This window comes from Vicia villosa, linkage group LG1 (assembly GCF_029867415.1).
Source record: "Vicia villosa cultivar HV-30 ecotype Madison, WI linkage group LG1, Vvil1.0, whole genome shotgun sequence".
In the NCBI taxonomy this organism is placed as follows: domain Eukaryota; kingdom Viridiplantae; phylum Streptophyta; class Magnoliopsida; order Fabales; family Fabaceae; genus Vicia; species Vicia villosa.
In genome coordinates, this window is record NC_081180.1 from 127,417,316 (window position 1) to 127,430,008 (window position 12,693).

A 12,693-nucleotide genomic window follows, 5' to 3' on the forward strand; every position below is an offset into this window, starting at 1 on the left:
TTCCCACGAAGGACATCTTCATTAATGCACGTCAAACGACCTCTAGATGGTCATAAGATTTGGTAACTGTCTTGAACGGTCACCATGTGCTATATCCCACGTACTCCCTAGGCTATAGGTATTTCTATTGGTATGTCATAACATTTATCTTGTAAGGATTTCATTGGGTCTAATGTCGTGTCTAAACCCGTATAGGCTATCCTTAGGGTTATATCTACCATACGCCTGCATTGCATTGCACATAAGGAGGTCTAACATACACTGGAAGAAAAGGAGTCTTCTGCATACCCATACATCCGCATTTTCATTTTCATACATTCATACGTTTGCACTTACATTTCTACTTGTGCCCTTATCCTTCCTTGTTATGCTAGCTAATTTCCCGAGACTCGCGAAGAAACTCGAAAAAGGTCCTGAACTATGGAGAGAGGAGAATTAACTATTGGAGATTCAAATGAGCTTTGTTCTACAAAAGAAAAAGACACCTTTCACTGTACAAGCTACATGCCAGCCTACGCCTACGACTCGGATGTTGGGATTTAAGAAGGATCTTATGAACAAACAAGAAAAGGCAAAAGAGGTTCAGTTTAAGGAAACTCATGAAGTTCCGGGTGACAAAAAACCGCCGCTAAGATTTATGTCAGGATTTGGTCCTTCGAAGGATAGGTCATACTCACACTCCGCTAAGAGGACTATCCAATGCCACGAGGAAGGCTTACACGCCTCAGATATCATTTACGCATATACATATGAAAGACGACTGCCTATGTCTTCGCCTCAGATTCTGTTCTCATCGAAGATTCCCCTACGCTAAGATCAATTGCCCAACGAACAAAATTGGTATGCCCAAGGAGAGTTAGAGGTCACCCTTTACTTCTACAAGTCACAGAACTAAGAGGTAAAACAAAGTCATTGGATTAACATAGGAGATTGTCCCAAGGATTAATAGGTGTTTATCATGTCAAAATTGCAACCCCTACGATCGCTAAGTGTTACCATGTATAAGCGTTGTACCTTCCAACTTACAATCCTAAATAAAATAAGCATGCATGTTTTAGAATTGATTCATTCCCTTCGCTCTTGCATTACTGCGACTTTCAATTTTAACTCTTCGATTCTATTTCAACTTGCCACTTTCAATTATTAACAAACTTAGCGGAGAATAATGAAATACAAATAACTAAATTATGCTAAACATATGCTTTTAATGTAAGATCGAGCTGATGTGGTAAGGCATTGTTTCAATCCCTAAACAGTGGATAAATAAGGAGATAATTCGTAGTCAACCCCCTCGAGCCAGGAGTTGGAGTTTATTTCTATTTTTCAAATAAACCTTAATTTCAACCAGGGGAAGGGTAGATTTCGATTAATTCAATGGTGTATTTTGTGGTCAAGAGAATCAGTCAAGCAAAGCAAAGGTTCGAGCATATCTTCTTCCTCGCGTTCATCAAAGATTGAGGAAGCAATGGAGATAACATTCACAATATCTTCTTCCTCAATACATCATTCGAGATCGAGGAAGCATCAAAGTTTACAAACTAAAGTCAACATGGCAGTCACATTATTCAAAATCTAAAAAGTAAATTTTCAATAAAAAAAGGGGAATTCCAAAAAAAAAGGGCCCGCTAAGTCAGATGGAAAACTCCATAAAGAAAACAAAAATTGACTTAGGCAAAAAACAGGGCATCCTGATGGCCAAAATTCTAAATAATTGGGCCATGCAAAAATAAGGGATAAAAACAAAACAAAATCAAAAAACGAAGGATAATCTTGTGACTGCTAAATCATCGAAGCTTCCCATCAATGCTTGGATCTCTACAACATTTCTCATCGGTGCTTGGATCTTAGCTAATGCTTCCACTCATCATCGGAACTGAAACAATTCTCTTGCAAACGAAACACATTCATTGGATTAAACGAACTTTAGGATTGGAGAACATCAAGGAGAAAGGGGTGGGTTAAATAAATTTTGAGCCTTATATCCTGTGTTTCTTAAACTGCGAACCACGGCCACATTACATCCTTCAAAAGTCCTAATTGAAGCTCGGTCAACTACGAAAGCATACTTGGCATTAATTTGGTTAAATTGATTCCTATTGTTTGTTAATGGCTAACCACTTCACTTCCTCAAACATCCATTTCTAATCATCCATTTCCAATTCATAAAAAACTTCGATTTCAAAACTTGCATGTACTTCACATTGGAATTACTTCTCAAAGGGTACAACTTTATCTACAAATACACACTTAGCATCAAGGAGATCTCGAAATTGGTTTAATCAAAGGCGATCATTTCTAGTAAAGACTCTTGAATGGGGGAACCACGTCCAGGGGGTTCTCCTAACCAGGGGCAAAATCCCAATGATCACAGGGGTATACAAAGATCCTATTAACTAGAGGCATTCACCCTAAGATCCAATCGACTTGGGTTGCGTCTCGAAGCAATAACACTCAGGGGCATATCTTTTACAAATTCAAATATTGGGGCGGTTCATATATTAATGGTGGACCCGAGTTCCACTGTGAAGCAACTTCGAGTACAAAATTAAAATACTCGGAGCAATCGTATCAAATTGATACCACACCTTGGATAGCCCTCCATATGCCGGAGATTAAGGGCATACCTTTCAACTATCAAAAATGGGGAAGCGCATATTATGTTCATGACATGGAGAGATTCGAACCCCCTCTAAGGATACTTCCTTCATGTCTTTGAGATCGAGGGGCATATTTTTTAAAAGCTAAGGTTGGGGCAAAACACTACGAGGCCCAATCAAAAGGAATGGATCCCAAGAGTCGTCCAATCAAGGGGCATCATATTACAAAACTAAGAATGGGGCTAGCCATCTCAAAATGTGTACTACGATAAAACTGCGTCCAAGCTCATATTAAGGCGAACCTCCATAAAATACCCAACAAACTGAAGCAAGACATACAATGAAAGGATATCTTCATACTTTTACAGTCCCTGATAAATCTCTCTCCCACTACTGCGATCTTCAATTTCAAAAGCAGGTATTGGGAAGTCACGCTAGCATCACACCCTACCCTCACAAACAACCTTATTACATTAAGCAAGCTATCTACGCTTTGGTTATCCATGACCCATCATTGGGGCATTATTTAAGCATACTAAGTCACGCATCACACATTGGTTAAATCATTACATTCCATACATCAAAATATCTAGACAATTATATATCAACAAACATAGGGTATTAGGGGATTGGCTAAGGACTCAATGGTCTAAAAGGAGACTGAAATTTCGCTCATAAACATTCTATGCATGTACATAAGCATTATCAATATACACAAGCATTCACTCTAAGCCTTAGTCAGTTCATGGCCCACCACAGAAGCACCCGTCAAAAAATCCAAGTCATCATAAATCACTATCATTCATAAAGTTATCACACTCTGGTGTTAAACCATACATATCATTTTCTTTTCCGACCCTCGAGTCGTGAGTTTCTAAAGATATTATTTTCTTTTCCGACCTTCGAGTCAGGAGTTTCCGACCCTCGAGTCGTGAGTTTCCAACCCTCGAGTCGTGAGTATTTAACCTACCACTTCCTTTCCGACCCTCGAGTCGTGAGTTTCCGACCCTCGAGTCGTGAGTTTCTAAATATATCATTTTCTTTTCCGACCCTCGAGTCGTGAGTTTCTAACCCTCGAGTCTTGAGTTTTAAACAAATCACTTCCTTTCCGACCCTCGAGTCGTGAGTCTTCAATATATCATTTTCTTTCCGACCCTCGAGTCGTGAGTTTCCTATACCCACATCATCATTATCTCTCCAATTACTATCACAACTTTTAAAACTCGGGGCAAATTTCGGAGTCTTCCGGTATTTAATAACTCTTCGATTCAAACGTACGAGAACTACGTACTCTCCCGCCCTTCAATCGAACAGTAATTAAATAGGGGCAACTGTCATACCCCAAAATTTACCCGGTCTTCATCTTATCAAATTTATTTTTACACGGGGTCTATTCTCAAATTGAGGGGTGTAGAACATTTGTGTGGACCAAATTTAATATAGGCCCACTCAAATCATTTCTATCATTTGTGCACACATTATTTTTCATTTTTAATAGGTTTTTATTATTTTGTGTAAATACAACTAACAAATAAATTCGTATTTTAGCATTTTATATACATATTCTTTTAAAATATAGGGGTTTATTTGGGTTCATTATAAATTGTTAAATTAAAACTCTTCTTGATAAATTAATAGTTTAATATATCAATTTAATTGATTATTTAATTAATTATTTCTTTTAATTAAACTAACTTAGTCTAATTTATCATTTATTAACATAAATATTATTCTAATAATTATTATTATTCAATATTATTTTACTAATTAAATATTATTATCTAATTACTGTTATTATTTAACTAATATTATTATTACACTAATTATTATTATTTAACTAATATTATTATTACACAAATTATTATTATTATTTTATTATTACTAATTTCTGAAAATGACAAAAATTGGGCTTTTTACTTTTGTGGGTTTTAACCTAATTTTCTAACGCTATAAATAGGACCTTTGACAATCCTATCAAGGATCTTTTTTCAATTTCACGTACTTTTTTCACAAATTCACACACACACCCGAAACTACGTTTTTTCACACAAACTACGTTTTCTACGCTTTTTCTCTTCTCCCCTTGAGGGTTTGTCTTGAACGTCCCTAATCTGCCGTTGTCGATTAACTGACGACGGCCGACAAATCCTTTCCCCCTTTCAAATGCAATTTTCAAACCGCTCAAACGCGATTTAAAATCATTCAAACTCAATCACAAACTCAAATATTTTCGGCCGATGATTACCTATGAGGCCTCCCCCAAAAAAGGGTTTCTGGCCATTATTGTCTCGATCTGACACTGGTCGGCTCCCCGAAAAAAGGGTTTCCGGTCATTGTTGTCTCGATCTGACAATGGCCGGCCTCCCATAAAAAAGGGGTTTCTGGCCATTGTTGTCTCGATCTGACAATGGCCTATTTTTATTTTCACTATACATGGCTTTTGGCCTTTGGTCATTTTTGTCTCGATCTGACAATGACTCTGTCAAAACCCTTAGGTTTACCTTTTTGGCCAATGATGATAACTGAGGCCTCCCTTTTTTAAAAATGCTGTTTTCTTCGTTTAATACACGTTTTAGCTAATGATTTCTATGAGGTCTCCTCTTTTAAAATGTTTTTTAAAAAACCTTGTTTTGGCCAATGATGATGCATTAAGGCCTAATATTTTTATTACAATTTGTTTATATGCCTTTTGGCATTCGGCTATTGTTGTCTCGATCGGACAATGGCTTAATCAAAACTGAGGTTTACCCTTTTGGGCAAAGGCTAACTTTTTAAATTTATTAATCAACAATTATAAAAACCTAAAACCTAAAGGCTAAATGGGTCCCCTTGAGTACAAGGGAGGCAAAGGGTGCCTAACACCTTCCCTTTGAAATTTAATAAATAGGGGAAAAATCAATTTTTTTAGGTATGTGTTGTGTATGTTTGAGTCCCAACACCGTCACAACCATTTTTGAGTAGAGAGAGCTTGAAAACAACAATGGAATTTTCATTTTGATGATCCGGAGTCGGATTGCTCATTAATCGGAGTTGACAAACCGGGAGATTTGTGATTCTTCTTCTCTTATCTCTATGTATTCTATATTTGTTGGGTTTTTTTGTAAGTTTATTTTGAACCTATATATATTTGTTACTATGTTGTTGTATAAAGTTTGCTTTACAAATCTTTGTCGGTGTTTCCTTGAATTTTTTTTAAATGCTTTGGTTTGTGTTGTTATAGACATATAGCTCATGAATCTTGATTAGGGGGATATCTGTTAGCTTTAGATTCTAGAGATAGGTTTGGGGTTAACATCCATATAATATCAGAGTTTATTGCCTCTGTGTTGTTCGACCGATTGAGACATTGTCGAAAAAGCAATATGGTCGAACTCTCGTCGGTGTTGTAGAAACTGACATTGATGTGAAGGATATGTGGTGATTCTGAAAAGTATTGTAAGTTGAGTGAAATGGAGTGATAAGTTTAAATTTGTGACGAGTTGTTTACATTCGTGTCAGATTAGTTTCTCCTCTCAAAAGTGCATTTATTTTTTATTTATAATTTACTTTTCCGCACTTTACTTTAAAACCCATTTAGCCCGAATTCAAGAAGTAAGAATATGTCGAACGAAATTTTTTTCCAACCAGTCCATGTGGAGACGATAAATTTCCGGATAAATATTTTCAAAACTTTTATTTCTTGCCCTCTACCGCTTCAACATACATATTTTAAAGAAAGTGATCTTTCTCTTGTGGATTTGTTCCATAGATTTTTCCAAACCAAGTTTCATAGGTGTTGAAATACACTATGTCTCAAATCATCTGATAGTTTAGTCAAACAATCTTAGTTGAAATAGTTAGTATGTTGAAACTATAACCGAGTCTCTTTACACTTAACAGTTTCAAACGTGGTCATTACCATTCTCTGTCAAATTATTCAACTATAATTTCTAGGCTAACACGTCTGTTGATTCCATCATATATCATAATTAAGAATATAAACCAATAAGAGTCATAAGGGTTGTATATTCTTTAATCAATATATTTTCTTTCATATACTATAATGTTGACCTTTTTCCTCAATATGATCCTTAGTTAATAAATGCTTAATGGGTTCAACGATAATATCTTTATTAATAACATCGTTTGTTCATTTGATCATTAAATGCATGAATTTGAGTAAAAAAAAACAAAGTCGAAACATTACATAAATAAGCTCAAAGTGTCACATACATCAATATTAAAGCATCATTAATAGTCATAATACTCATGTTTTCGACATGGCCACCAAATGCTTTAGGTGGTAACCCTTTCGTCAAAGGGTCATCAATCATAATATGTGTGCTAATATGATAATTGAAACTCTTTGTTTCTGAACATCTTTTTTAATGACTAATTACTTCAATTTCATATAATTAACACCCTTAGAATACTCGTCGTTTCTTATAGAGAATATTATTGCCGAATTATCACAATAAATCTTCACCGGCTTGAAAATTTTGTCGACAAGTCCAAGTCATGAAATAAAGTTCCGTAGTCAATTTTCATGAACCCTGACCTCAAAACATGTCACAAATTCAGTCTCTATAGTGAATGCAATAATGACACTCTGCTTCACACTTTTTATGATATTGATCCTCTAGTAAAATATACTCATAATCAAATGTTGACTTTCTTGTATTTATGCAGCGGGTAAAATTTGAATATGAATATCCAATCACTTAAAGTTAGTTAGATCTCCTTTAAATAAGCATATGATCATCCATTCCTTGCAAATATATCAATACTTTCTTTTTGTCTCCCTTCCAAGTTATTCTTTCAACATTGCATAAGACTAATGTTGCCTCATTTCAATAATGGAACGTGATATGTTGATCAATATTCATTTTAAATTTCTATAAATCTTTATTGATATATGCTTTATGAGACAAGCATTGCCATCCTTGATATCTATCACAAATATTTCTATTTTAATCACATAATATGCCTCACTCATATTTTATTATTTCAAAGTTGTTAGAAAGAAAATATTTCAGTCTCATATAATAAACCAAAATCATTAGTTGTAAGCAAAATATCACCAACATATAAAACTAAATCAATAATTTTATTCCCACTGACCTTTAGATATATACATCGATCAACAACTTTTTACCCAAAAGCTATAATAAAATCATTTAACTTGAGATACCATTGGCGAGAATGTTGCTTAAGTCCATATTTTGTCTTCTTAAGTTTACACACCATATTTTCATTTCCCTTGGTTGTTTTATTATAGATTCATTGTCTCTTTCGGGATCATTACATTATAATTCTACTTGAATATTATGCATTTGAGCAGAAGGAACAATAATTATTGAAGTAGAATCACTAGCTAAAAGAACTTGTATTCTAACACTAAAAAAAAAAAAGCTCGTTAGTGATGTAATTTTTGCGTCACAACGTGGAAAATCATGTCACCATTTTTTTGCAACGTGATTGTATACGCCGTAGAGGGGGCGTGTGACAACTCATTAGTGACATGATTTTTACGTCACCAATTTGTTACTATACAAAAAAACTAACTTTTTCATAATTAAAATAAGGGTTAATACTACTTTATCCCCCTGCCATATAGGCGAGATTCGGTTTACCCCCCTCTAAAAAAAAATTATTGGACAAACCTTGCAAAATAAAGATTCTATCAAATTTGACCCTGATCAATTTTTTTGGCCAAGATTCTTAGAATCTTGCCTACATGGCATTTTTGGTAGTGCTGATTGTACAACACATAAGCAATGTGGCACAGTCAGCACTGCCCCGTGGAATTTAAATTTTTTTTTAAAAAAAAATTTTATTGATTTTTTTAAATTTTTTTTTTAAAAAATTTTTATTGATTTTTTTAAATTTTTTATGTTGATTTTTTAAATTTTTTTTTTTTAAAATTTTTTTAATATTTTTTCCTTTTTTTAAAATTTAATATTTTTTTCCAATTTATTTTTAATTATTATTTAAAATTTATTTTTATTATATATAAATTCGCAGGTATTTTCAAATCCGTAGGTAAATCCGCGAGTATTGTCAAATTCGTATGTAAATTCGTAGGTACTGTCAAATATTTTTTTTAAAAAAATAATAAATTTTTTTTTAAAAAAATCAACAAAAAAAAATATTAATTTTTTTTAAAAAAAATAATAATAATAAAATTTTAAAAAAATCAACAAAATTTTTTTTTAAAAATAAAAAAAATCAATAAAAAAATTTAAAAAAAAAATTAAATTCCACGTGGCAGTGCTGACTGTGCCACATTGCTTATGTGTTGTACAGTCAACACTACCAAAAATGCCATGTAGGCAAGATTCTAAGAATCTTGGTCAAAAAAATTGATCAGGGTCAAATTTGATGGAATCTTTATTTTGCAAGATTTGTCCAATAAATTTTTTTTTAGAGGGGGGTAAACCGAATCTCACCTATATGGCGGAGGGTAAAGTAGTATTAACCCTTAAAATAAAATGAAGTTTAATATTAAAAAATTAAATTGGAGAAAATATAAAGTTCCATCTTAATCAAGTTGCTATAAAAAAAAAGTAATAAAGTTATACCATACCATACCATAAACATGGTTAATTAATAACAATTCAATTTGGTTAGTTTTGGTTCAATTGACGATTCAGTTCGGTTATCAAATTGTTTGATAAACTATGGTTCGGTTCATAAACCAAAGAGAATAGTTCAGTTTTTTAACAATAGTTCGGTTCGATTATGTGGTTCAATATAGTATTATGGTTTTTTTGAACAGCCTTAGTGATAAACACGTCACAATTTTTTTTAATTTAAAATATCTGATTTCTCATGTGATAACGCGACATTTATTATTTTAATATTTAAAAAAATTAGTGACGTGATAAATACGTCTTAACAAATATTTTTTGCCACATGTTTATCACATCACTTAAACACGTCGTTGGGGACAGTTTTTATCGTAGTGTAATTTCTTTAATTTCTTTCTCTTTGCTCTTATTATTTTTGTCATTTTCAATTAACCAAATATTCTGATTAGTTTCAACCATTCTTTTATTATCGGTAGGATAATAAAATCTATATCCTTTAGGATAACCTCTGTTCAACTACTATTTTTTTTAATAGGCAATGATTAAAGAAATCGCACTAGGGGTGCAACCTTTACAACCGAGAAACTCTAATTATAGATAATAATAATTAGAGGTAGTTTGTACCAATCTTAAAAAATAAGCCTAGAATTGGGATCACTATTACACAACCATCTTCAAAAGTAAAATATAGTATTGGAAATAACCATCTCAAAGCTAAAATGAACATTATCAAAAACCAAGGCATTTCTCATTGGCCAAATGCTTCAAATAAGAGCAACCCAAATAAAATTTAGGATAACTCTATTCTTAGCATTTTTCACCGTCTCTTGAATGCATCCAAAATTTTTGAATTCTTCAATAGATATGTCCAAATTGTTTCCCAACCAAAGATAAACTCATTCCCAAACCGCCTTCATGGTTTCTAAATACATCATTTTCAAATTTGTCTTGCACCTTAATATCAAGTAGACAAGTCAAACTATCGACTATATGCATTGTCTTAGAACTAGACAGAAAAATCAAACCACTAGAAAGTCAAATTATACACACTAAAGAAAAATCAAACCAAAAATAAAAACCAGCATGTTAACTCTTGAAATGCATTATTGGACTTGAGAGTAATTATCAGCCGTAGAAATGTAGTACCGTCGAGTGACTTTCACCTTTCTCCAAGTCTATATATTTGTACTCATCCCTCTACAATTGAACACACAGAAAAAGAGAAAATGGAAAGCATACAGAGAAGTTTAACCTTGTTGGTACTTTGTTTCCTGATCATGGGAACAACAATGTTAGTGAGTGGTCAGAGTGCAAACAACGTAAGAGCAACATACAATAACTACAACCCTCAGAATATAAACTATGATTACAATAGAGCAAGTGTTTACTGTGCTACCTGGGATGCTAATCAGCCATTGTCATGGCGTAGCAAATACGGTTGGACTGCCTTTTGTGGACCTGCCGGACCTACAGGCAGAGATTCTTGCGGAAAATGCTTGAGGGTACGAAAAAAATTTCTAATAGATTTTTATATTTCATAGGTGATAGTTTTTTATATATTTAGTTTTTGTTGATTAGTTGTTACTTGCTAGAAGTGAATTAATTAATAATATTGTGGTGATGATGATGATGCAGGTGACAAATACTGCAACTGGTGCTCAGACAACAGTGAGAATAGTGGATCAGTGCTCTAATGGTGGACTGGACTTGGATGTGAATGTCTTCAATCAAATTGATACCAATAAGCAGGGTTACCAGCAGGGTCACCTTCAAGTTAACTATGTCTTTGTTAATTGTTAAGGACAATATGAATCACTCTTTGTGATCAGAAGCTGTATTACAGCCTAATAATACCATAAATAAGACAAATGTGTATGAATCTATGACAGTACACGTTAATAAATTTGTATTTTCATTTGTGTTTCATTTTTCTTTTTAGGATAAATCTTGAAATAATACCAACCAATCAACCATTGGTGTTGGGAAAATTGGTAGGATGTCTCATAGTCAAATTGAAGATAAGTCACATTGCGACCCAAAAGATTTAAGCAGTAAGAATATGAATACCTATGAGTGTCTACCGAAGATAAAATTATTTAATTATAGAGGATTAGGAAAAAAATTATATTATATTATATGTCTATGTAATCATGCTCGGAGATAAGCATTTAAGTGCCACAGTAAAAATCGTGGACTTAAAAAACTAAAGTAAGTCAAGTTTCACTCGACAGAGTACAAATAAAATAAGAGTTTAGTGCTCCATAACTTAAAGACTCGAAACACCCATCCAAGATATGCAAAGATTGTCATCAAAGTAATGGGAGAATAATGAGAATATTATTTCGGCTAGATTAAGTGACATAAATATAAAAATAAGGGTGTTAGCTCATGATTTTTTCCAAATCTTAACAAAATTCAAAAATATCTTATTTCTGAGCTATCGTTGAAATGCATAATCAGAACAACGAAAAATATCTTTTATATCGGTTAAAAAAGAGATTTTACTTCAGTTTACAGATGAGGTCATGAAGGGTGTCATAAAAAGTGTGTCACTTTACCTCTGGGTTTTAACTTAACCGACGGGTAATGTGTAAAGGCCATGGGTTCGATACCTAATAGGATCCTTATTTTTTAAAAATTTTAAGTGGGAAATTTTGACATTCAACTTACGGGTAAAATAGGATTGAGTTTATTAAATCGAATGTGGATTGTTTATTTCGCTAAACCCTAATCGAAATATAATTTCTCAAAATTGATTAGGAAAATAATTATATAAACAATTGTGTTATAATATATTCAATGTTTCAAGTTCTTTATTCAACAATTCCTTTTCTTCAAATTATTCTTAGTATAAAATGTCATGCTTTGAAAAACAAACAAATATGGAAGAAAGTTGAACTAAAATTAGAAGTATCTGAGAGATTTTAACTATAAAAGAACATGAAATGAATGATGAGTTGCAGAATGGTAGAAAACATTATTCAGTGTAAGATATGTTTCAAATACAACATAATTTTTGTATGATTATTTTTAAAATCAACTTAATAGGTTATATGTCCAAACATGGGTTAGTGTGAAATAAACAATCGACGTTAGATATAATAAACTCAATTCGATGGAACAAGATGAGAGATGCACAAAGAATCACAAAAAATATAATCTCAATATCAATCTCAAACTCAAACCCAACACCAACAACTAAAGTATAACATATAGATTTTTATTATTTTGCATAGTAGAACAACTAAACAACAACAACAACAACAATAACATCAACAACGAAAAAACAATAACTTGCATTAAACAATAACTCCTAAAAATAATCTCTCAACAAAACTACAACAACAACATCATCAATAAACCTATTGTGAGATTTTGGATTGAACTCTAGTATCTCGAAGTCTGTTCACATGGTGATGTCGAAGTCCTGCATGTTGTAGTCGAATTGTGTTCTAGCATGCAGTAGTCAATGATGCTAGGTTTGTTAGTATGCCAAATTGGGGTTGTTTGTTTAGCCAAATTGTTTA

General features: G+C 32.9%; 1 protein-coding gene across 1 annotated transcript; it reads left to right on the top strand.

Moving 5' to 3' along the window:
• Nucleotides 1-10,296: 10,296 nt before the first annotated feature.
• Nucleotides 10,297-11,075, top strand: LOC131616528 (pathogenesis-related protein PR-4-like). The gene is made up of 2 exons (XM_058887889.1): nt 10,297-10,668; nt 10,802-11,075. The coding sequence occupies exons 1-2, from the start codon at nt 10,393-10,395 to the stop codon at nt 10,964-10,966; spliced, it is 441 nt and encodes a 146-aa protein (XP_058743872.1). The 5' UTR covers nt 10,297-10,392; the 3' UTR covers nt 10,967-11,075.
• Nucleotides 11,076-12,693: the final 1,618 nt, after the last annotated feature.